General features: G+C 42.2%; 1 protein-coding gene across 2 annotated transcripts in view; it reads left to right on the top strand.

Moving 5' to 3' along the window:
- Positions 1-27,311, top strand: part of LOC109875808 (atrial natriuretic peptide receptor 1) — a 102,360-nt gene that overhangs the window by 9,156 nt on the left and 65,893 nt on the right. For both annotated transcript variants that reach the window (XM_020468216.2, XM_031788643.1), the window contains exons 3-4: positions 16,499-16,686; positions 23,401-23,514. In XM_020468216.2, the coding sequence (XP_020323805.1) occupies positions 16,499-16,686; positions 23,401-23,514 (302 nt within the window). The remainder of the gene's footprint in view (positions 1-16,498; positions 16,687-23,400; positions 23,515-27,311) is intronic.

Below are 27,311 nucleotides of genomic sequence, written 5' to 3'. Positions count from 1 at the left end.
CCCGTGTCGTATATATTTTCATCGGGCGCACAGTGGAACTGTCAGTGTGACCACAACTCTTTACTCCCTCTCTTTCACATGCTCTCAAACATACAGAAGCACACAGTCTCTCTCTCTCCCTCTCTCTCAAATACACACACAATAACCATATGTTCGAAAACATGTCACTTTGTCTATGCATGTGCATCTGACAGGCTAAATTGAATGTGTGGATGTTCAATACTCCCAGATACACGTAAATCAAATCAAAGATTTGCTTTTTACCTAAACATTTAACTGGAATTGCCATAAATAATTTACAAGCCAGGACTTCGAGAACTGACATATGCATGCTTCAGCAGAGTAACTTTGGACTAGCCTTTACCAGACTGATTACTGCTGAATCCGTGTAGGTTAACTGAATGTAAGCTCGCAAGACTTCCAGAAGGTAGTACGAGGTTAACTTTGGACTCCAATTAATCCAAATCCTATCTATTTTAACCTCACCTCAATTGCTTTAAATTGCTTGTCTTTTTCTAAATACGAGGATGTAGAAAAAAAAAGACCAGTTTCTACAGGAGCAATATGGCAGAGCCTTACCTCATCACACTCTAGGTGGGATATGTTGACAGGACTCTGCATTCTTAGAGTATCTACAGTGAATTGTACCCCAGGGGGAATTCTTTTACATTTTAACTCTGGGGACATGGTTACAAATTGAACAGACAAACTCATGTTTGCTTTAATTGTTGTTAAATTGTTAGGTTGCTGAACTGTAGAGATTATTTGCAAGTATTTGTTCACTTTTTTCAACTTGCCTGGATTTGATTCACTTCAAACTAGAAGGGCGTCCCTAGAAGTTTTGTCACGCACATTAAATCATGTAAAATAAAGCAACTATTCCCATTCATTTGGCTATGTTCAGTTTTATCTGGGGCGGCAGGGTAGCCTAGTGGTTAGAGCATTGGACTAGTAACCAAAAGGTTGCAAGTTCAAATCCCCGAGCTGACAAGGTACAAAATCTGTCGTTCTGCCCCTGAACAGGCAGTTAACCCACTGTTCCTAGGCCGTCATTGAAAATAAGAATTTGTTCTTAACTGACTTGCCTAGTAAAATAAAGGTAAAAAAATAAATAATAATAATTATGCAACTGCTACTGTGAAATGTTTTATTTGCCACTATCGACAACAGTTTAAGTCAGCACTGACTGTTTGTCAATAGAATGGATTATAGTTTTTGAGTGAACACGCTCCCTGTCATCATTTCAAATTATATACTTGAACAGAGGTTGATCATTGGTTGAGTTGTCACATCAACTGAGAAGGTAAACTGATGCCTTGTGCGCTGGGGCAAAATGATACGATATCGTTCCACTTCTCTGAATTGGAGAGAATTACTTTCACACCAGCTGGGAATCTAACATCTTTTCCTATTGGCAAACTAGGTCGCCTTTTTTTCTCTTCATTTTGGCAGAAAATGCTATCACACCTGTTTAAAAAAAACAAAAAACAAGCAACCCCTTTCAAACGATCCAGGTTTGACAGATATCCACCTTAGATGGTCCATGGCGGTCAGTACGGGTATGAAGTACAGTTGACCGGACATTGCTGAACGCACCCTGAATCTAACACCCCTCCAATTGAGCCAGATGTGAAAGACAACTAAAGAGGAATCCACCTGAGGGGGGGTCAGTGTTTAGGCCTAACACTCAGACAGGACGATGCACCTGGACACCGGCGCGGCTACCCAACAGACGTGGCATGTTCTTTGGCTGAAATCCACTGAGGCGCGGCTCCGGGGTCGATGCCTCGCTAAATGGTACAACACACACACACACACACACACACACACACGGGAAAACACACAGAGGAGCGAAGGGTCTGACCCTATCTGATTTATTACGGCTGATACGGTTGATCATGACGCTGGTCGAAAGATTGCTGGTCCGGTTAGCATGGCAAACGCTCCTCTGGATTCAGTGGGCTATAATAAAGGGGGCCATCTGTTGCCGCTGGAGATGCGAGGCCTACGTGCCGTGTGCCAAGACAGGAGAGGCTGTAATTGCTGCTGTTTGCCGTATGCAAGGCCCGCCGTCACTTGTCATGGACGTGTTGGACGTAGTGTGTAAACAAGATGGGCCTGCTGCTGCTTTCCTTTCACCATGTAGAAGCCAACTCTGCCATATGTACTTCCTCGACACAAGAAAAATGGGTTAGACGGAATGGAAATATGTTACTCCAAGCTAAACATTTGAACATAATGTCAGAGAGCTTAGTCAACCTGTTAAAATATCTGCCAGGGAATATTATCTTTAAAAAAACTCCCAGTTCTTGGTGATGACAAGCATACCCATAACCTGATGCAGCCACCACTATGCTTGAAAATATGAAGAGTGTTACTCGGTTGTGTTGGATTTGCCCCAAACATAACGCCTTGTATTCAGGACATAAAGTTAATTTCATTGCCAAATGTTTTGCAGTTTTAATTTAATGCCTTATTGCAAACAGGATGCATGTTTTGGAATATTTATTATTCTGTATGGTCTTCCTTCTTTTCACTCGGTCATTTAGGTTAGTATTGTGGAGTAATTACAATGTTGTTGATCCATCAGAGTTTAATGGCTGCGATAGGAGAAAACTATCTGTTTTAAAGTCACCATTGGCCTCATGATGAAATACCTGAGTGGTTTCCTTTCTCTTAGGAAGGACGCCTGTATTTTTGCAGTGACTAGGTGCATTGATACAACATTCAAAGTGTAATTAATAACTTCACCATGCTTAAAGGGATAGTCAATGTCATTTTTAAAATGTATTTTACCCCATCTACCAATAAATGCCTTTCTTTATGAGGCATTGGAAAACCTCCCTGGCTTTGTGGTTGAATCTGTGTTTGAAATTCACTGCTCGACTGAGGGACCTTGCAGATAATTGTGTGTGGGTTACAGAGCTGAGGTAGTCATTCAAAAATCATGTTAAACACTATTATTGCACACAGAGTGAGTCCATGCAACTTATGTGACTTGTTAAGCACATTTTTACTCCTGAACTTATATAAGCTTGCCATGATAAAGAGGTTGAATACTAATTGACTCAAGATATTTCAGCTTTTCATTTGTAAATCATTTGTAAACATTTCCAAAAACATAATTCCCCTTTCACATTATGGGGTGTTGTGTGTAGTCCAGTGACACAAATTCTCAATATAATACATTTTAAATTCTGGCTGTGACACAACAAAATGTGGAGAAGGTGTGAATACGTTCTGAAGGAACTGTACATCATTGACAAGATAGAGACCATGTGAGCAAGGGAGAGAAAGGGCAAGAGTGGGAAAGTGGAAAAAAGAGAGCGAGAGAGAGAGAGAGAGAGAGAGGGAAATGAGAGAGCGATGGAAGAGAGCAATGCAGAAGAAAGAGGAGAGCGACGACCGAGTATAAATAATGAGTGATTATAAGGAAAAAGAGGAGAGAGATGGAGACAGAATGTATGTGTGTGTGAGAAATGGATTAGCAAGTCCTCCAGTAATTAAGTCTCCCAGATCCTCAGTCTTAAGTCTCTCACCACGGCTAATTTACATTAGCCGCTTCACAGCCACATCCAGCAGAACCATTTAATTTGGCAGAATTTGTTTAGAATAATGAACCTTTCTTTGAAGCTTTACATTTGGCATTACGGCATAGGTTGTTTCAGGTTAGGGAATAACTTGTGGCAGTTGGTATTGTTTTTGTCCATATACACCTGGTTGTTTTGTCAGGTATAGGATGGATTTTTTCAGGAAAGGTTGATTTATGCCACAATTTATTAATTATATTGACCAGATACTATAGTGGCCACTTTTAAATTAAAGAAATGTCTTCAAAAATGGAAGGCAGTCTGAAGGAGATCAGATGGGACCATTCTAGCCAATGAGAGTCCAGATATGCGTGTGAACAACAGGCACAACAATTTCCACTAGTTATCACAGCCACAAAGTGTTAATTGGGTCAAACATTTCGGTTAGCATTCCACAAGCTTCCCACAATAAGTTGGATTTTGGCCCATTCCTCCTGACGACAGAGCTGGTGTAACTGAGTCAGGTTTGTAGGCCTCCTTGCTCACGCATGCTTTTTCAGTTCTGCCCACAAACTTTCCATAGGATTGAGGTCAGGGCTTTGCAACGGCCATTCCAATACCTTGACGTTGTTGTGCTTAAGCCATTTTGCCACAACTTTGGAAGTATGCTTGGGGTCATTGTCCATTTGGAAGACCCATTTGCGACCAAGCTTTTACTTCCTGACTGATGTCTTGAGATGTTGCTTCAATATATCCACATAATTTTCCTACCTCATGATGCCATCTATTTTGTGAAGTGCACCAGCCCCTCTTGCAGCAAAGCACTCCCACAACATGATGCTGCCACCCCCATGCTTTACGGTTGGGATGGTGTTCCTCGGCTTGCAAGCCTCCCCCTTTTTCCTCCAAACATAGTAATGGTCATTATGGCCAAACAGTTCTATTTTTGTTTCATCAGACCAGAGGACATTTCTCTAAAAAGTATGATCTTTGTCCCCATGTGCAGTTGCAAACCGTAGTCTGGCTTTTTTATGGCGGTTTTCGGAACAGTGGCTTCTTCCTTGCTGAGCGGCCTTTCAGGTTATGTCGATATAATACTGGTTTTACTGTGGATATAGATACTTTTGTACCTGTTTCCTCCAGCATCTTCACAAGGCCCTTTGCTGTTGTTCTGGGATTGATTTGCACTTTTCGCAACAAAGTACGTTCATCTCTAGGAGACAGAACACGTCTCCTTCCAGAGCGGTATGACTGCTTGCGTGGTCCAGTGGTGTTTATACTTGCGTACTATTGTTTGTACAGATGGACGTGGTACCTTCAGGCATTTGGAAATTGCTCCCAAGGATGAACCAGACTTGTGCAGGTCTACACATTTTTATCTGAGGTCTTGGCTGATTTCTATTGATTTCCCCATGATGTCAAGCAAAGAGGCACTGAGTTTGGGGATAGGCCATGAAATACATCCACAGGTACCCTCCAATTGACTCAAATGATGTCAATTAGCCTGTCAGAAGCTTCTAAAGTCATGCCATCATTTTCTTGAATTTTCCAAGCTGTTTAAAGGCGCAGTCAACGTAGTGTATATAAACTTCTGACCCACTGGAATTGTGATACAGTGAAATAATCTGTCTGTAAACAATTGTTGCAAAAGTTACTTGTGTCATGCACAAAGTAGATGTCCTAACCGACTTGCCAAAACTACAGTTTGTTAACAAGAAACTAGTGGAGTTGTTGAAAAACAAGTTTTAATGACTCCAACCTAAGTGCATGTAAACTTCCGACTTCAACTGTATATATATTTTAAATATATCTAAAAATAATTTTTTAAACGTTGACTTCCAAATGACACCACATTGTAGGAATGACCCAGCTATTCTTTCCCACCTTATTTACTAGCTAGGTAACTTACCATCTGACTGCAGGTAACATTACCCAGAGTAGCTAACGTTAATGTAAACCCCTGCGATTATTTTTGGTTTTGATAATGTTAGCGATCTACACATACACCAATTACCTGTAAATCACCAGCAGTAGCTAGGTAGCTACAGTACATTTGGCCAACTCATTTTCCTCATCTCTCCTTCTTGGTGATAATGAGACTTCACTTTATCCTCTGTCTTAGCCTCAGAAATGATAGAAGTGTGTTACACAGAACAAAGCCATTAGAGTCCCCTTCAAACCCTTTTTCATATTTTGTTCCTATGGGCTCAACAGTAATTAGCTCTTCTTTAGTTGATTGTTAAGCGGCTCGTTAGGAGAACCGATCTCGGATAATTATCATAGAGATTGACCTAGTATGTGAAGTCATCAGTGAAGTGCAGTTGACCCCATGGAGAGGGGGATATTGAGTTTCCCTCACTGTATAATAGATATAGAAATATAATGGGGGTTGGGTGAATTGGTTAAACTGTGTGTATGCCTGATGCGTAAGGGAGAGCCTGGATGAAAGTAACACGGGGTGAAAGTAACACGCCCATTTTCTCAGATAACACAGAAGCTAGAATGGTGCACTGAAGTCAGCATGTCCCTAATGCGGAGGACAACCTCCCTTTAAAAAAAAGAGCCCAGTCCGACCATGTTTTGCAGAGTTATCAACAAAAAGTGCTTTTGAGTAATGTAAGTTTAAAAAAGCAGACATGACGAGGACAACTGCAACACACCTGATTGATAGGCCTAAGCATGAATCGTAATAGAAAATCTCCCACTGCATTTACATTAAAGTGAGATGATAAAAGGATAGTTAATATAGCAATTATGTGATCCAATTTTGTCCGATTAATATTGTAAGGCAAAATATAGTGCTTGCGCAACATTACGATGTTGACGTATGGTTCATTTTCATAAATGTAGAACCTATAGCATTCATTATTCAAATTAACAAAAACATGAAATTAGAACTGATAGTACATTTGTTGAAAGTAACAACCATTACAAACCAGAAACATGGAGATAAGACCGATATTGTGCACTTCTCGCCACGTGTTACTTCTGTCCCAGGGCTGGCAGGTACAAAAGTAACGTTGTGGTCAGTGTTCCCTCTAAGCTGCACACGTGCCCACTCAAAAGGAATATCAGCCTGCACAGAGAAGCACGAGATTGAATTTTACTCAACCTTCTAGAGTTTTCCCCGTTAGTTAAAACATATCGTTTCCCTTTACTGTGGGAATTGTGATCGAATCAATGCAATATTAGCGGCCACGTGTGCACATTTGTTCATATCCTTTGCTCGTTAGTGAGTTATTAGCCCAGTTATAGATAATTTGTAGTCAGCAATGGGGGAGTGATTGCTTCCTACAAGGGTACAAAACGTGTGCATTTCTAGTGTTGTGTCTTTACAATCATTAAACTGAAGATTCATCTTTAGCAAATGGCTCTCTGTAATTATTATTACGTGATTAAACTGATTAATCATGTAACTGTAATTAACTAGGAAGTCGGGGCTCCAAGGAAAATATTCAGATTACAAAGTTATGATTTTCGTAATATAACTTTTTCAGATATTTTCATATCTGAACAATAGTCTTCTGGTTAATGAATTCTTCTTTACCTCACGTTAGTCTCATTCCAAATGTCGTAAATTGTTGGTTATCTGCACAAACCCAGTCTTCACTATGAGTCATCCATACAACAATTAAAATAATTTATTTACTAACTAAGTAATTCACAGAAATGCATTAACAAACAGTAGATAGTGACAAGGAAATGATAACGGAGTTTCCCTAGTGGGATAAACCGGCATCGCGGCTTGGTGTACAAAAGGGAAGTGGGGGTCGACTGAGATAAGACGACACACAGTTGATAATTATAACAATTGAAATGCTAATCCTTTGCACATGAACGCTCACTCATTCGGGAACAACTGCAATCAATATATATTTACGCTCAGTGTGTCGTTGGGGTCGCTGTTGAAAAGTTAGTTTCTGTTGGAGAGTTTGTCCGCCCTCTGTCGTGGTTAGATTGGATAGTTCAGAGTGACATTCATTCATGTCGTTATGGATAGATGTTTCGGCGGTTGTCGGTCTTCGTGCTCAATGATACTGAATTCCTAGCTGCAGACTAGTAATTAATATCAAAGACTTGTTCTTATTCTGTCGGTATCGATAGTCTAAGAGTTTGACCACGTGGGATTGTTAAAAGATTCAGCAGTCTGGTTTCAAACCCTGGCCCTCTCGTTATCGAGGTAAGCTGGTCTGCAACCTTTGTCCTCCCGTAATTGAGAGCAACATAGTCTGTTGAGAAATTCTCAAGGTGGGGGTTATATTCGGAATTGCAGAAAAGGGCCTGTTCCAGGATGCCCGACCATAACTGTGCTCATGGGCGGTCCTCTGATTTAGTTAAACTCAAAAGGGAATTGGAGTTTCCTTCATTAAACAGTCCAAAATCACATTACACAATTTTACAAACAGTATCATCCTCACTCATTCATCTTATACAACAATTAGATGTAAACCTCATATCTGAGGCTATTATATAAACAGCGTTATGGTAATGTGGCCGTATTGTCTCCCATGAGTTTCACAAAAATGTACCAAACGGACCAGTCCGTAGCTGGATTATTCACCGATCTTTTGTACCTTTTCCGGAACATAAATGTTGTTGGGACCTCTACTCTCTCTCTATACTGTGGCCATGAGGAGATAATCTCCTTCAGGAATTTACGACCTCTCTCTGACCACAGCAGCCTGGGTGTAGGAGACAGGGAGAGGGGGATGGGACTTGCTGTACCCAAAGAGGGCAACGTCAGGGCACTAGCCATCTTTTAAAAGCGAGTCAGGTAAAGAGATTCTTTTTTTTAAGGGGCAGTGTTATATTTTAGACAGGTTTAAATAATCTAAGTAGCCAATAGGCAGAAGGTTGCATAATTTGTCTGATTCTCTGTAATAATGGTATGGGAATAATAATGCATTTTATTTTGTAAAGGGGTTTCTTGCATCAAACAACACAAGCATTTTCAGTCACCTCCTTGTCTGAAGGACAAATGGATAAACAGGTTAATGTCAAGGCTTGCATGTTTTTTTCAGAAGTCTCATTGAATGTAGGCCTAAATTGAACACCACATATTGGCTGCTACTGTAGGCCGAATGATAGAACAGCTATTTCCATATTAAAATGTTATGGGATATTTTCTCCATTGTTTTTGATGATAGGCCACTCAAATCAAATCAAATTTTATTTGTCACATACACATGGTTAGCAGATGTTAATACGAGTGTAGCGAAATGCTTGTTAGGCCTACTTGACCACAGTAGCCTACTTGACCACTGTTAAAACTGTAACTTAAAGCAGAAAAAATGTAAACGATCATTGGTTGCGGTAGTTCTGTTCTTGGTCTATTTAATTTAAAATAATTTACCCTAGAAATGAAATTACATTTGTTAATGGTAGAGGACATGTATAAGTTGTTTGTCATAAAATATGGTGTCTCTAGATCTATTGATCTCTGAGTAGTTAGGAAAAAACCTAAAAGTGTCACTTTCATCCCGGTTCTCCCCTTTTTGTGTGTGTGGGCGGGTGAGGTGACTTGGCAGTATATTGTATTGCTAACAGCAACATGGGCCGTTCACATCATACTGTCATCAGAACATCTGCCCTGAATCAGTTTGAGACCTTCACACAGAACCTGTCAACATATTCGTTCGGTCTATTTAGCCTACTGTATGTCTTCCCCTTAGAGTGGTTCTTGGTATGTTGCAGAATGCACTTCATGTTATGTGTCTTTACTAGTTGACCTTGTGTAAAGTATTCCTTTCACTTGTACCCTATAGTATAAGCAATAAAGAACACTATTTCTATGGAAAATCACCACAATGCGGGATGTAATGTAGTCAAGTATTATATCTTCTCTCTGACACAATGTACACTACAGGACCAGTGGCGTGTACTCATGGATGCCAAGGGAAGCCAGGCTTCCCCCAAAAAATGTCCCCAAAAAATGTATTTTAATAATGTATCTCTCGTCTCTGTGTTTCACAATTTTACTTCAATTCGCAAGAGGCTTAATGTATCTCACTGGAGAAAGCATCCAAGCGAGCGAAACAGCGGCCTTCTTTCTCAGGATGTGTTGCCCGTGTATCTGAGGCTGTCTGGTAATTAAGAGTATGACATTGTGCCGCCTGCAGCATTGAATGCAAGGGAAGCCAGCGAGTATTTGGCCTCCCTTGATAAAAAAGTTCTAATAATAGCCCATCAGCATTGAGCTACACTGAGTGAGCGCAACTGTGAATTTGCGCTTTCCTAAGCGGTCATGAACTTTCATCAGCCGGGTGATTGTCAAGCAATTAACTATCTGTCTCATGACCCTTTGACTTTTCCACATTTTGTTACATTACAGCCTTTTTCTAAAATGTATTAAATAATTTTTTTGCTCATGAATCTACACACAATACCCCATAATTTTAGATTGTTTTGCAAATGTATATATATTTTTTTGTTTGAAATATTACATTTACATAAGTATTCAGACCCTTTTACTCAGTACTTTGTTGAAGCACTTTTGGCAGCGATTATAGCCTCAAGTCGTCTTGGGAATGACGCTGCAAGCTTGGCACACCTGTATTTGGGGAGTTTCAGTCATTCTTCTCTGCAGATCCTCTCAAGTTCTGTCAGGTTGGATGGGGAGCGTTGCTGCACAGCTATTTTCAGGTCTCTCCAGAGATGTTCGATCGGGTTCAAGTCCGGGCTCTGGCTAGGCCATTCAAGGACATTTAGAGACTTGTCCCGCAGCCACTCCTGCATTGTCTTGGCTGTGTGCTTAGGGTCATGGTCCTGTTAGAATGTGAACCTTTGCCCTAGTCAGAGGTCCTGAGCGCTCTGGAGCAGGTTTTCATCAATGATCTCTCTGTACTTTGCTCTGTTTATCTTTCTCTCGATCCTGACTAGTGTCCCAGTCCCTGCCACTGAATAACATCCCCACAGCATGATGCTGCCAACACCATGCTTAATCGTAGAGATGGCGCCAGGTTTCTTCCAGACATGACCCTTGGAATTCAGGCCGAAGAGTTCAATCTTGATTTCATCAGACCAGAGAATCTTGTTTCTCATGGTCTGACAGTCCTTTAGGTGCCTTTTGGCAAACTCCAAGCGGGCTGTCATGTGCCTTTTTACCGAGGAGTGGCTTCTGTCTGGCCACTCTACCATAAAGGCCTAATTGGTGGAGTGCTGCAGAGATGGTTGTCCTTCTGGAAGGTTCTCCCATCTCCAGAGAGGAACTATGGAGCTCTGTCAAAGTGACCATCAGGTTCTTTGTCACCTCTCTGACCAAGGCCCTTCTCCCCCGATTGCCCAGTTTGGCCGGGCGGCCAGCTCTAGGATTAGTTTTGGTTGTTCCAAAATTCTTCCATTTAATAATGATTGAGGCCACTGTGTTCTTGAGAACCTTCAATGCTGCAGAAATGTTTTGGTATCCTTCCTCAGATCTGTGCCTCAACACAATTCTGGCTCAGAACTCTACGGACAATTCCTTTGACCTCATGGCTTAGTTTTTGCCCTGACATGCACTGGCAACTGTGGGACCTTATATAGACAGGTGTGTGCCTTTCCAAATCATGTCCAATCAATTGAATTTACCACAAGTGGACTCCAATCAAGTTGTAAAAACATCTAAAGGATGGTCAATGGAAACAGGATGCAGCTGAGCTCAATTTCAAGTCTCATAGCAAAGGGTCTGAATACTTATGTAAATAATTTTATTTTTATTTTTATATAATTTATCATAAATGTCCAAAAACCTGTTCTCGCTTTGTCATTATGTGATATTAAATCAGCATGTTGTTTGTGCAACTGTATCTTCTAAATCAAAGAGGAATAGGCGAAGCATGAATATGTTGGCTATTGATCTTTAATCTGTCCTCCTTGAAGTCAAATCAAATCAAAGTTTACAGTGCCTTGCGAAAGTATTCGCCCCCCTTGAACTTTGCGACCTTTTGCCACATTTCAGGCTTCAAACATAAAGATATAAAACTGTATTTTTTTGTGAAGAATCAACAACAAGTGGGACACAATCATGAAGTGGAATGATATTTCAAACTTTTTTAACAAATCAAAAACTGAAAAATTGGGCGTGCAAAATTATTCAGCCCCCTTAAGTTAATACTTTGTAGCGCCACCTTTTGCTGCGATTACAGCTGTAAGTCGCTTGGGGTATGTCTCTATCAGTTTTGCACATCGAGAGACTGACATTTTTTCCCATTCCTCCTTGCAAAACAGCTCGAGCTCAGTGAGGTTGGATGGAGAGCATTTGGGAACAGCAGTTTTCAGTTCTTTCCACAGATTCTCGATTGGATTCAGGTCTGGACTTTGACTTGGCCATTCTAACACCTGGATATGTTTATTTTTGAACCATTCCATTGTAGATTTTGCTTTATGTTTTGGATCATTGTCTTGTTGGAAGACAAATCTCCGTCCCAGACTCAGGTCTTTTGCAGACTCCATCAGGTTTTCTTCCAGAATGGTCCTGTATTTGGCTCCATCCATCTTCCCATCAATTTGAACCATCTTCCCTGTCCCTGCTGAAGAAAAGCAGGCCCAAACCACGATGCTTCAAATCAAATCAAATCATGCTTAGGGTCATGGTGCTGCCACCACCATGATGCTGCCACCACCATGTTTGACAGTGGGGATGGTGTGTTCAGGGTGATGAGCTGTGTTGCTTTTACGACAAACATAACGTTTTGCATTGTTGCCAAAAAGTTCAATTTTGGTTTCATCTGACCAGAGCACCTTCTTCCACATGTTTGGTGTGTCTCCCAGGTGGCTTGTGGCAAACTTTAAACAACACTTTTTATGGATATCTTTAAGAAATGGCTTTCTTCTTGCCACTCTTCCATAAAGGCCAGATTTGTGCAATATACGACTGATTGTTGTCCTATGGACAGAGTCTCCCACCTCAGCTGTAGATCTCTGCAGTGCATCCAGAGTGATCATGGGCCTCTTGGCTGCATCTCTGATCAGTCTTCTCCTTGTATGAGCTGAAAGTTTAGAAGGACGGCCAGGTCTTGGTAGATTTGCAGTGGTCTGATACTCCTTCCATTTCAATATTATCGCTTGCACAGTGCTCCTTGGGATGTTTAAAGCTTGGGAAATATTTTTGTATCCAAATCCGGCTTTAAACTTCTTCACAACAGTATCTCGGACCTGCCTGGTGTGTTCCTTGTTCTTCATGATGCTCTCTGCGCTTTTAACGGACCTCTGAGACTATCACAGTGCAGGTGCATTTATACGGAGACTTGATTACACACAGGTGGATTGTATTTATCATCATTAGTCATTTAGGTCAACATTGGATCATTCAGAGATCCTCACTGAACTTCTGGAGAGAGTTTGCTGCACTGAAAGTAAAGGGGCTGAATAATTTTGCACGCCCAATTTTTCCGTTTTTGATTTGTTAAAAAAGTTTGAAATATCCAATAAATGTCGTTCCACTTCATGATTGTGTCCCACTTGTTGTTGATTCTTCACAAAAAAATACAGTTTTATATCTTTATGTTTGAAGCGTGAAATGTGGCAAAAGGTCGCAAAGTTCAAGGGGGCCGAATACTTTCGCAAGGCAATGTATATATACCTACAGGTGTAGGTAGACCTTACGCTGAAATGCTTACTTACGGGTGCTAACCAATAGTGTAAAACAAGATATTAGGTGAACAATAGGTAGGTAAAGAAATAAAACAACAATCAATAGACAGGCTATATACAGTAGCGAGGCTATAAAAGTAGTGAGGCTACATACAGACACTGGTTAGTCAGGCTGATTGAGGTAGTATGTACATGTAGATATGGTTAAAGTGACTATGCATATATGATGAACAGAGAGTAGCGGTAGTGTAAAAGAGGGGTTGGGGGGTGGAACACAATGCAAATAGTCCAGGTAGCCATTTGATTATCTGTTCAGGAGTCTTATGTCTTTGGGGTAAAAACTGTTGAAGCCTTTTTGTCTTAGACTTGGCACTCCGGTACTGCTTGCCATGCGTTAGTAGAGAGAACAGTCTATGACTGGCTGGGGTCTTTGACTATTTTTAGGGCCTTCCTCTGACACAGCCTGGTGTAGAGGTCTTGGATGGCAGGCAGCTTAGCCCCAGTGATGTACTGGGCCGTACGCACTATCCTCTCGGCAGAGGCCGAGCAGTTGCCGTACCAGGCAGTGATGCAACCAATGCTCTCGATGTTGCAACTGTAGAACCTTTTGAGGATCTCAGGACCCATGACAAATCTTTTTAGTTTCCTGAGTGGGAATAGGCTTTGTCGTGCCCTCTTCACAACTGTCTTCGTGTGTTTGGACCATTCTAGTCTGTTGTTCATGTGGACACCAAGGAACTTGAAGCTCTCAACCTGCTCCACTACAGCCCCGTCGATGAGAATGGGGGCGTGTTCGGTCCTCCTTTTAATGTAATCCACAATCATCTCCTTAGTCTTGGTTATGTTGATGAATAGGTTGTTATTCTGGCACCAGTCCAGGTCTCTGACTTCCTCCCTATAAGCTGTCTCGTCGTTGTCGGTGATCAGGCCTACCACTATTGTGTCGTCTGCAAACTTAATGATGGTGTTAGAGTCATGCCTGGCCATGCAGTCGTGGGTGAACAGGGAGTACAGGAGGGGACTGAGCACGCACCCCTGGGGAGCTCCAGTGTTGAGGATCAGTGTGGCTTTGAGGGTACTATGGTGTTGAACGCTGAGCAGTAGTCAATGAATAGCATTCTCACGTAGGTGTTCCTTTTGTCTAGGTGTGGAGTGCAATAGAGATTGCATCATCTGTGGATCTGTTGGGGCGGTATGTAAATTGGAGTGGGTCTAGGGTTTCTGGGATAATGGTGTTGTGAGCCATTACCAAACTATCAAAGCACTTCCTGGCTACAGACGTGAGTGCTACGGGTCGATAGTCATTTAGGCAGGTTGCCTTTGTGTTCTTGGGCACAGGGACTACGGTGGTTCTGCTTGAAACATGTAGGTATTACAGACTTAATCAGGGACATGTTGAAAATGTCAGTGAAGACACCTGCCAGTTGGTCAGCACATGTCTGGAACACACGTCCTGGTAATCCGTCTGGCCACGCAGCCTTGTGTATGTTGACCTGTTTAAAGGTCTTACTCACATCGGCTACGGAGAGCGTGATCACACAGTCGCCTGGAACAGCTGATGCTCTCACGCATGCCTCAGTGTTGCTTGCCTCGAAGCGAGCATAGATGTGATTTAGCTCCTCTGTAGGCTCGTGTCACTGCGCAACTCGCGGCTGTGCTTCCCTTTGGAGTCTGTAATAGTTTGCAAGCCCTGCCTCATAAGACGAGCGTCGGAGCCGGTGTAGTATGATTCAATCTTAGCCCTGTATTGACGCTTTGCCTGTTTGATGGTTCGTCGCAGGGCATAGCGGGATTTCTTGTAAGCTTCCGGGTTAGAGTCCTGCACCTTGAAAGCGGCAGCTCTACCCTTTAGCTCACTGCGAATGTTGCCTGTAATCCATGGCTTCTGGTTGGGGTATGTACATACAGTCGCTGTGGAGACGACGCCCTCGATGCACTTATTGATAAAGCCAGTGACTGATGTGGTGTACTCCTCAATGCCATCGGAAGAATCCCGGAACATGTTCCAGTCTGTGCTAGCAAAACAGTCCTGTAGTTTAGCATCGGCTTCATCTGACCACGTTTTTATAGACTGAGTCACTGGTGCTTCCTGCTTTAATTTTTGCTTGTAAGCAGGAATCAGGAGCATAGAGTTGTGTTTGGATATACCAAATGGAGGGGGAGGGAGAGCTTTGTACGCTTTTCTGTGTGTGGAGTACAGGTGATCTAGAATTTTTTTCCCTCTGGTTGCACATTTAACATGTTGATAGAGATTTGGTAGAACTGATTTAAGTTTCCCTGCATTAAAGTCTCCGGCCACTAGGAGCGCCGCCTCTGGGTGAGTGGATTCCTCTTTGCTTATTTCCTTATACAGCTGACTGAATGTGGTCTTAGTGCCAGCATCTGTCTGTGGTGGTAAATAAACAGCCACGAAAAGTATAGCTGAAAACTCTCTAGGCAAGTAGTGTGGCCTGCAATTTATCACAACATACCGTACTTCAGGTGAGCAAAATCTAGAGACTTCCTTAGATTTCGTGCACCAGCTGTTGTTTACAAATATGCAGAGACCGCCCTCCCTCGTCTTACTGGATTGTGCTGTTCTATCTTGCTGGTGCAGCGTGTATCCCGCTAGCTGAATATCCATATCGTCATTCAGTCACGATTCTGTGAAACATAGGATATTGCAGTTTTTGATGTCCCGTTGGTAGGATATTCGTAATCATACCTCGTCTAGTTTATTGTCCAATGTTTGCACGTTGGCGAGTAGTAGGAACGGCAGCTTTCCCACTCGCCTTTTTCGGGTCCTGACCAGGCATCCGGCTATGGTGTGTGTACAGCAGCAGAGGCTATGTTGTTCTCCAAATGCTGCACAAGTGTACATTAATTGTGTCTGTCATTCCGCTTTAGTAGTGTACCTAAAGTCTACTAATTCATAATCAGTAGATGCTACAGTATTCTCTCTCTGTCTCTCTCTCCTTTAGTGTCTACTAATTCATAATCAGTAGATGCTACAGTATTCTCTCTCTCTCTCTCTCTCTCTGTCTCTCTCTCCTTTAGTAATGCACATAGGGCAGTCGTTGCTACATTCTTTCATCTTTGTCCCTTCAGTGATGCACCTGTATTTCCCATTAACAGTAGTAGCCAATTCCCCTTATTGTTTTCTGTCCACCCTCTGTAGTTGCTCACAAACAGTATCACAGGGGTCGAAACTATTTTCCTAGTGTACTGCAGGATTTTATTCCAACATAGGCACCACATCTGAGCTAATTGCTAATTGATCAGTTCAGTGATTGCCTAAATTTAACACACACAGAACATTGGTAAATTCCACTGTGAATCACAAACCGTAGCACATGGGTAAATTCCACTGATATATATGTCTTTGATACATTCTCTCTTCTATGTCTCTTCTTCTTCAGTGGTGTACATGTGCTGCTCATGGGACACTTTCCGGATGCTGATGGTACAGTTTTGGAGGGAGGGCTTGCCCCCGGAGGACTATGCTTTCTTCTTCATCGACCTGTTCGGCCACAGCCTGAGGAAGCGGCCCGCTAGGCCATGGTACAGAGGAGACGCAGACGACCATGCCGCTAAGAAGGCCTTCAGGGTGAGAGGGGATGACAGAGGGATGGATGAGGGAGGTCTGTAGGAACGAAGGGAGGGGTAGACTGAGTTGGGGGTATAGGAGATGGATTTAGTGGGGACTGCATCTTTGGGTCTGAGAAAAGCGCTTTAATCGGATGTATTACTGTCATTACACTGCAGTTATGAGTGAGATTTGACTGGTTTGAAGGAGGGATGAGAGAATTGTTTCATTTGATTTAACTCTACTTTTACCAGAGCCTAATAAAGAGGAATGTAAGGGGTATATCATGAGTAGGGGATAGAGGAGAGGAATTTAGTTGGATGCTGTACTGTCATTATAAGTGATATTACAAAGGCAGGGAGGGTAAATGAGTGATGACTCAGCAGCAGATAAGAGAAAAAGGGCATCAGTCATGCAGCTGCATTGGTAGGTAATGAGAGGTACATGATACATTTTGAGAATATTGTGAAATAGGACATTTTATCGCAAGTTCAAGGAAATAGCACTAACCCAGTGAAAAATTGGAGAGTGGTTGGCTAAACATGCATCTTTTTCCTGCAATATATGTACCTTTTTTCAAGAGAGAAATGGATGAGAGACGAAGGAATGAGGAAAAGGAATGACTGAGGAACAAAGGACTATGGCAAAAATTTAACCAAACATATCCAGCTGTAGAATATCTCCCATTACACTGTCAGATAGAGTAACACTGAGTGAGGAATATAGGGTGTTAAGCATTCAGATGGCTTGTCTTGATGACAGTACCCAGACAGCAAGACTATTACGGCCCAAATCCAGTCCACATCTACAATGTTACAGCCAGTTATAACTTGGTATTACGGTCAATTAACCCAAGCTACTCCATTTTCCCGGCATACTAAACCATTTGACAAAACAAACTTGCACAGTGAATTGAAGTTATGTTTGTCTCTCTGGCGGACAGTTTAAATAGATGCAAGCTGCACCACACTACTGGGGGAAAAAACTTGCATCTCAAGGGGGAAGGCCAGCTTTGTACAGCGCTGTCAGCATGTTTTCTCACCCTAAATAGCCATGTACTGCAGTCTGTACTGTAAATCAAATACCTTTCACTCCTTCACAAATAAAGTCTAGAGCTTCGTTAGCATACTTACTGTGTAGTACACGCTTACAAAAAAAAGGTGCTATCTGGAACCTAAAAGTGTTCTTCAACTGTCCCCATAGGATAACCCTTTGAAGAACCCTTTTTGGTTTTAGGTAGAAACCTTTTGGCTTTAGCTGGAACCAAAAAGAGCTCTAACTGGAACCAAAAAGGGTTCTCCTATGGGGACAGCCGAATAACCTTTTGGAACCCTTTTTCTAAGAGTGTACAGCATAAAGTTTGGTAGGATTGTTAGATTTTTGCAGAATGCATGCTCTAACATTATCGCCACATTCCTAAATTACAGCCATGTTTTTACTCACAAGCTCGTGGGAGATCGGGCCCATCGTCTTAAAAGTGTTATATGTAGCACAGAGCCCATTTGTCATACATTCCTAATTATTACATCAATAGAATATATCTCACGTCCTGAGCATTATAGATTGCCTAAATGTATACAGTCATGTTAAATGACTAATTACTTGGTCTATGGACAGTATGTACAGTTCAGCGGGTAATCTTTAGAAAGTGCATCGGCAACGTTATACCCACAGCAATGATAAAAACATTCCCAAACCAGAAACCGTGGATTGATGGCAGCATTCACATGAAACTGAAAGTGCGAACCACTGCTTTTAACCAGGGCAAGGTGACCGGAAACATGACCGAATACAAACAGTGTAGCTATTCCCTCCGCAAGGCAATCAAACAAGCTAAGCGTCAGTATAGAGACAAAGTAGAGTCGCAATTCAACGGCTCCGACACGAGGTATGTGGCAGGGTCTACAGTCAATCACGGATTACAAAAAGAAAACCAGCCCCGTCGCGGATCAGGATGTCTTGCTCCCAGACAGACTAAATCACTTCTTTGCTCGCTTTGAGGACAATACAGGGCCACTGACACGGCCCGCTACCAAAACCTGCGGACTCTCCTTCACTGCAGCCGACGTGAGTAAAACATTTAAACATGTCAATCCTCGCTAGGCTGCAGGCCCAGATGGCATCCCCAGCTGCGTCCTCAGAGCATGCACAGACCAGCCTTCAAGAGGGCCACCATTGTTCTGGTTCCCAAGAAAGCTAAGGTAACTGAGCTAAACGACTACCGCCCCGTAGCACTCACTTCCGTCATCATGAAGTGCTTTGAGAGACTAGTCAAGCACCATATCACCTCCACCCTACCTGACACCCTAGACACACTCCAATTTGCTTACCGCCCCAATAGGTCCACAGACGACGCAATGGCAACCACACTGCACACTGCCCTAACCAATCTGGACAAGAGGAATACCTATGTGAGAATGCTGTTCATCGACTACAGCTCAGCAATTAACACCATAGTACCCTCCAAACTCCGGGTCTCGACCCCGCCCTGTGCAACTGGGTACTGGACTCCCTGATGGGTCGCCCCCAGGTGGTGAGGGTAGGTAACAACATCTCCACCCCGCTGATCCTCAACACTGGGGCCCCACAAGGGTGCGTTCTGAGCCCTCTCCTGTACTCCCTGTTCACCCACGACTGCGTGGCCATGCACGTCTCCAACTCAATCATCAAGTTTGCGGACGACACTACAGTGGTAGGCTTGATTACCAACAACGACGAGACGGCCTACAGGGAGGAAGTGAGGGCCCTCGGAGTGTGGTGTCAGGAAAATAACCTCGCACTCAACGTCAACAAAACAAAGGAGATGATTGTGGACTTCAGGAAACAGCAGAGGGAGCACCCCCCTATCCACATCGACGGAACAGTAGTGGAGAGGAGGCTGAAGAAATTCGGCTTGTCACCAAAATGACTCACAAACTTCTACAGATGCACAATCGAGAGCATCCTGTCGAGCTGTATCACCGCCTGGTACGGCAACTGCTCCGCCCACAACCGTAAGGCTCTCCAGAGGGTAGTGAGGTCTGCACAACACATCACCGGGGGCAAACTACCTGCCCTCCAGGACACCTACACCACCCGATGTGACAGGAAGGCCATAAAGATCATCAAGGACAACACCCGAGCCACTGCCTATTCACCCCGTTATCATCCAGAAGGCGAGGTCAGTACAGGTGCATCAAAGCAGGGGCAGAGAGACTGAAAAACAGCTTCTATCTCAAGGCCAGCAGACTGTTAAACAGCCATCACTAACATTGAGTGGCTGCTGCCAACATACTGACTCAACTCCAGCCACTTTAATAATGGAAATGGATGTAAATTGAAGTAAATGTATCACTAGCCACTTTAAACAATGCCACTTAATATAATGTTTACATACCCTACATTACTCATCTCATATGTATATGTATATACTGTACTCTCTATCATCTACTGCATCTTGCCATCTTTATGTAATACATGTATCACTAGCCACTTTATACTATGCCACTTTTTTGTTTACATACCCTACATTACTCATCTCATATGTATATACTGTACTCGATACCATCTACTGCATCTTGCCTATGTCGTTCTGTACCATCTCTCATTCATATCTTTATGTACATATTATTTATCCCTTTACACTTGTGTGTATAAGGTAGTAGTTGTGGAATTGTTAGGTTAGGTTACTCGTTGGTTATTACTGCATTGTCGGAACTAGAAGCACAAGCATTTCGCTATACTCGCATTAACATCTGCTAACCATGTGTATGTCACAAATACAATTTGATTTGATTTCCATCTACAATACAATAAGAGTGAACAAGAAAAATGAATAAAAATAGATTGGAAAATGTAAAGAAGGCAGCATATCACAAAGATGTAGTGAATGCTTTGAACATGTAAAAATACAGGACAAAAGAGAAAGGGATGATGAGTCGGAGGTAGGGAAGGGAAACAGAAGGTTTGGTCCAATATCCACACTAGCATACCACTTAACCTCCTAGACTAGAGTCTAAGCCTCTAGATTTTATTTATTTATTTTACCTTTATTTAACCAGGTAGGCAAGTTGAGAACAAGTTCTCATTTACAATTGCGACCTGGCCAAGATAAAGCAAAGCAGTTCGACAGATAAAACGACACAGAGTTACACATGGAGTAAAAACAAACATACAGTCAATAATGCAGTATAAACAAGTCTATATACAATGTGAGCAAATGAGGTGAGAAGGGAGGTAAAGGCAAAAAAGGCCAAGATGGCAAAGTAAATACAATATAGCAAGTAAAATACTGGAATGGTAGTTTTGCAATGGAAGAATGTGCAAAGTAGAAATAAAAAAATAATGGGGTGCAAAGGAGCAAAATAAATAAATAAATAAAAATTAAATACAGTTGGGAAAGAGGTAGTTGTTTGGGCTAAATTATAGGTGGGCTATGTACAGGTGCAGTAATCTGTGAGCTGCTCTGACAGTTGGTGCTTAAAGCTAGTGAGGGAGATAAGTGTTTCCAGTTTCAGAGATTTTTGTAGTTCGTTCCAGTCATTGGCAGCAGAGAACTGGAAGGAGAGGCGGCCAAAGAAAGAATTGGTTTTGGGGGTGACTAGAGAGATATACCTGCTGGAGCGTGTGCTACAGGTGGGAGATGCTATGGTGACCAGCGAGCTGAGATAAGGGGGGACTTTACCTAGCAGTGTCTTGTAGATGACATGGAGCCAGTGGGTTTGGCGACGAGTATGAAGCGAGGGCCAGCCAACGAGAGCGTACAGGTCGCAATGGTGGGTAGTATATGGGGCTTTGGTGATAAAACGGATTGCACTGTGATAGACTGCATCCAATTTGTTGAGTAGGGTATTGGAGGCTATTTTGTAAATGACATCGCCAAAGTCGAGGATTGGTAGGATGGTCAGTTTTACAAGGGTATGTTTGGCAGCATGAGTGAAGGATGCTTTGTTGCGAAATAGGAAGCCAATTCTAGATTTAACTTTGGATTGGAGATGTTTGATATGGGTCTGGAAGGAGAGTTTACAATCTAACCAGACACCTAAGTATTTGTAGTTGTCCACGTATTCTAAGTCAGAGCCGTCTAGAGTAGTGATGTTGGACAGGCGGGTAGGTGCAGGCAGCGATCGGTTGAAGAGCATGCATTTAGTTTTACTTGCATTCAAGAGCAATTGGAGGCCACGGAAGGAGAGTTGTATGGCATTGAAGCTTGCCTGGAGGGTTGTTAACACAGTGTCCAGAGAAGGGCCGGAAGTATACAGAATGGTGTCGTCTGCGTAGAGGTGGATCAGGGACTCACCAGCAGCAAGAGCGACCTCATTGATGTATACAGAGAAGAGAGTCGGTCCAAGAATTGAACCCTGTGGCACCCCCATAGAGACTGCCAGAGGTCCGGACAGCAGACCCTCCGATTTGACACACTGAACTCTATCAGAGAAGTAGTTGGTGAACCAGGCGAGGCAATCATTTGAGAAACCAAGGCTGTCGAGTCTGCCGATGAGGATATGGTGATTGACAGAGTCGAATGGCGATATGTACTAACTTATGGAATTGTTTTACGATGGAAAACCTACCCAGACTCCTTGCTCTGGCTAAATGTTACGCCACACCCACGGATGTTAGTTTCTTTTCCTCAATGACTTCCTAATGATTTCTAGATTGAAAACACATTCTAGTCCCAAAAACCGATGGGTTGGGCCAACTATATTGATTTGGGGACAGGTCGAAACACACATGAAACATTTATGGACATTTAGCTAGCTTGCTCTTGCTAGCTAATTTGTCCTGGAAAATAAACATTTGTTTGTATTTTACCTGAAATACATATGGTCCTTTTTTGTTGTTGCTGGATCTTTGTCGAATTTTGACCCATGTCGAGTCATACAAACAATGTTCTAGTTTTGTTCATTCTTCTTTTTTGTTCATTCAAAATTTTCTTTGGATTTTTACTATTTAAAATATATCTGTCAGCAGCAATGAAAGAAGTTCATAGGATGTCAGGAAGGACACAAGATCAGTTGGATAACAAAGCAGGCCCTCTATCGTGTAGGAACTACCTTCCTTTATGTGCCATCATGAGACCAATACAACATTTGGAGTGAATCTGACTATGGTTCATGAAGAGAGAATTATTTTGAGAATTAGCATTACATATGCAAAGAATGGGTTGCTGATAGTTTCCTTGTTTTTCAAGATGGCAATATCAAATTCAGTGTGGTTTTTGAAGTATTTGTAGCATATCTTAGCATATGTACTAATATGCATCTACTAGAATAGTGTGGACATCAACGTTATTTTCACAATCTCCTTAGGGACAATTGTGATGAGTTCAAAGACTACATTTGGAGTGAATCTGACTTTTAGTCTATGAGAAGATTTTTACATAATCAAAAGTGAATTGTTAATAGTTTCCTTATTTTTAAAGATATCAATGCCAAACATGGTTCATCATGGTCATGTCTTTGACGATCCTAAAAAGTTGATTTACAAAGGAGTGGATTTACAAAGGATTTAAATGGACATGTAAAATCCGATTTCCTGATTTATCCATAACTCAGCTATCTCTTAACCAATCCCATAGCTCAAACTAAGTTAAGAGATTTACCATGGTGATACATACTGCATTTGGAGTTATTTCAAAGATTTAGTGTTTTTCAAAGATTTTCAAAAAGTTCCAAGATGGAGGAAAGTCTGTCCTGATGGACCTTATTTGTTATTGCATTTTTCTGACTGGTTGTCGTTCATTTTTCTTGACAGAGTGTGAAGATCCTGACCTACAAAGAGCCACAGAACCCAGAGTACCTGGAGTTTGTGTCCAACCTGAAGACGGACGCATTGAACATGTTCAACTTCACCGTAGAAGACTCTCTGGTAAGTGGGGATGGCTGATTGGTTACTTGACTGGTTTGTTGGTTGATTGACAGGCATTGGGAGGTCAGAATAGAAAGCAGGCAGAAATAAGTTAGTAAGAGTGGTAGAGACAAAAAATTGAGGACGTCTCTCTTACTCACAGGATGAACACTCAAGAAAATCCAACTTTGAAAAGCATTGTACCTATTTCAGACCCACAGGCAGAATGAAATAGACAAAAAGTATTCATTATTTTTTTATTTCACCTTTATTTGACCAGGTAGACTAGTTGAGAACAAGTTCTCATTTGCAACTGCGACCTGGCCAAGATAAAGCAAAGCAGTTTGACACATACAACAACACAGAGTTACACATGGAATAAACAAACATACAATCAATAATACGATAGAAAAAGTCTATATACAGCATGTGCAAGAGAGGTAGGATAAGAGAGGTAAGGCAATAAATGGGGCGTTGCGGCGAAGTAATTACATTATAGCAATTAAACACTGGAACGGTAGAATGTGCAGAAGATGAATGTGCAAGTAGAGATACTGGGGTGAAAAGGAGCACGATAGATAAATAAATAAATACAGTATGGGGATGAGGTAGATTGCATGGGCTATTTACAGATGAGCTATGTACAGGTGCAGTGATCTGTGAGCTGCTCTGACAGCTGGTGCTTAAAGCTAGTGAGGGAGATATGAGTCTCCAGCTTCAGAGATTTTTTGCAGTTCGTTCCAGTCATTGGCAGCAGAGAACTGGAAGGAGAGGCGGCCAAAGGAAGAATTGGCTTTGGGGGTGACCAGTGAGATATACCTGCTGGAGCGCGTGCTACGTGTGGGTGCTGCTATGTTGACCAGTGAGCTGAGATAAGGCGGGGCTTTACCTAGCAGAGACTTGTAGATGACCTGGAGCCAGTGGGTTTGGCGGCGAGTATGAAGCGAGGGCCATCCAACGAGAGCATACAGGTCGCAGTGGTGGGTAGTATATGGGGCTTTGGTGACAAAATGGATGGCACTGTGTTAGACTACATCCAATTTGTTGAGTAGAGTGTTGGAGGCTATTTTGTAAATGACATCGCCGAAGTCGAGGATCGGTAGGATGGTCAGTTTTACGAGGGTATGTTTGGCAGCATGAGTGAAGGATGCTTTGTTGCGGAATAGTAAACCGCCTAATTCTCAGGACCATGTGCTAGAATATGCATATAATTGACAGCTTAGGATAGAAAACACTCTAAAGTTTCCAAAACTGTAAAAATATTGCCTGAGTATAACAGAACTGATATTGCAGGCGAAATCCTGAGAGAAATCCAATCAGGAAGTGGCTCTTATTTTGAAACCTCCGTCTTTCTATGCATCCCTATTGCCCATTGAAAGGGATATCAACCAGATTCCTTTTTTTTCAATGGCTTCCCTAAGGTGTCTACAGCCTTTAGACGTAGTTTCAGGCCTTTATTTTGAAGAATGAGCGTAAACGACTACATTGCGTCAGTGGCCAACTGAGGGCTCTCAGAGTGATTCTTGCGTAAAAGACAGAGGTAGTCATTTTTCCTCTCGCTCCTACTGAAAAGCCAATTGTCCCAGTTGATATATTATCGAATAGATATTTGAAAAACACCTTCAGGATTGATTATAAAAAAAACGTTTGCCATGTTTCTGTCGATATTATGGACATAATTTTGAATTTTTTTCGGCGTTGTTGTGACTGCTATTTCCAGTGGATTTCTCAACACAACGTGACCAACAAAAGGAGATATTTTGGGTATAAAAATAATCTTTATGGAACAAAAGGAACATTTGCTGTCTAACTGGGAGTCTTGTCAGTGAAAACATCCGAAGATCATCAAAGGTAAACGGTTAATTGGATTGCTTTTCTGATTTCCGTGACCAAGCTTCCTGCTGCTAGCTGGACATAATGCTATGCTAGGCTATCGATAAACGTACACAAACGCTTGTCTTGCTTTGGCTGTAAAGCATAATTTCTAAATCTGAGATGACAGGGTGATTAACAAAAGGCTAAGCTGTGTTTCACAATATTTCACTTGTGATTTCATGAATATGAATATTTTCTAGTAATATTTTTTGACTGTTGTGCTATGCTAATTAGTGTAGTTGATGACAATTCTCCCAGATCTGGGATGGGTAGTTCCAAGAGTTTTTAAGAGCCGTTGGAGGCCATGGAAGGAGAGTTGTATGGCATTGAAGCTCATCTGGAGGTTAGTTAACACAGTGTATTAAGAAGGGCCAGAGATATACAGAATGGTGTTGTCTGCGTAGAGGTGGATCAAAGAATCACCATCAGCAAGAGCGACATCATTGATGTATACAGAGAAGAGAGTCGGCCCTAGGATTGAACCCTGTGGCACACCCATAGAGACTGCCAGGGATGGGCAAACCCCTTTTGTAGGCCCGCTGACCAATAAAAAAAATCTAACCAAAGAATATTTTGGAACTCAGTCCTGGCCTCAACTTACTGTTGAGAGTTATAACAATATAATACAATAAAAGGTTAGAATAATAAAAGGTGCAATTTCAAAATTTGGTTGTGCATGAGCAGTCACTCAATTATCCCATGTCAGCAAATTATTTTTTAGATTGATACGGTAGGCTAGCGGCCAGCTATCTAAACGTGTAGTAATCATGGTCAAATCCCCAACTGGGGTCGGGCCAATTAATAATCAGTTATCATATTAAAAACAGCAATCGTTCCCTCAGCCGCATGGCAAAATGTGTAGAATTACAGGAAATGAATGTAACATTTTTTTGTTTTAGTTTTCGCTGTCATGAAGGGGATCGCTAAAATGTTTTGCTCGCAAGGTGGGTAACTGGCTCACTGTTACCGATGTGGGCCCAAACTGTACCACCTCTACCTGCCTTCACAATGCATGACCTTTCAAAGGCTGCTGGGACCAAGAGAGGACATCCAAGAGGCTGTAGAATTTTCATGACATCCCGTCAGTGCTAATGGATCTCATGGTAAAAAAACGTAGGTAGGTTTATTCTTCACCAATACGGATGTTCTGCAATGGGATGTGTGCAACACTAGTTCTTAAATGGTATTTGAATCGCAACCGTAGATATGGAATATTGTCATTTGATGCACTATTTTCAACTATTTAATAATGTCCTATGAGGAGTGGACGGAAAATTGTACGATATACTGCTATAGTAATTCCTCATTGTCCCCACTACAGATCCCTGGGTTGTCCCATTCCATGAACAGGGTTTACTGGATAAATGTTGCTTGTATGAGTTATTCAGGGCAGAGCATGCCAGTTAAGCTTCTGGTGACATAAATGGGGTGGTTAAGACTCTGGCCCCTCGTATATCAAAAAACACCTTCACAATTTCCTCTACCCTCTCTTTTCTCCTCTCCCAATCTTTCTCTTTATTTAGATAGTTTTGCTCTCTCTCTCTCTCTCTCCCTCTCTCTCTCTGTCTCTCTCTCTCTCTCTCTCTCTCTCTCTCTCTCTCTCTCTCTCTCTCTCTCTCTCTCTCTCTCTCTCTCCCTCTCTCTCTCTGTCTCTCTCTCTCTCCCTCTCTCTCTGTCTCTCTCTCCCTCTCTCTCTCTCTCTCTCCCTCTCTCTCTCTCTCTCTCCCTCTCTCTCTGTCTCTCTCTCCCTCTCTCTCTGTCTCTCTCTCCCTCTCTCTCTCTCCTTTCCTGTTCTAAAACCAGCTGTAATTATTTATAGGAAGGTGAAGATTGGAGTCTATGCTTTGAATCTACACCCTTAGAGAAAACAAAATGTTTTTTGGGGTTGAACCCTTTGAAGAACCCTTTTTGGTTCCAGGTAGAACCTGGAACCAAAAAGGGTC

This window comes from Oncorhynchus kisutch, linkage group LG14 (assembly GCF_002021735.2).
Source record: "Oncorhynchus kisutch isolate 150728-3 linkage group LG14, Okis_V2, whole genome shotgun sequence".
Classification (NCBI taxonomy): Eukaryota; Metazoa; Chordata; class Actinopteri; order Salmoniformes; family Salmonidae; genus Oncorhynchus; species Oncorhynchus kisutch.
The sequence above is the reverse complement of the archived record's forward strand: the minus strand, read 5'-3'. Positions and strand labels throughout refer to the sequence as shown.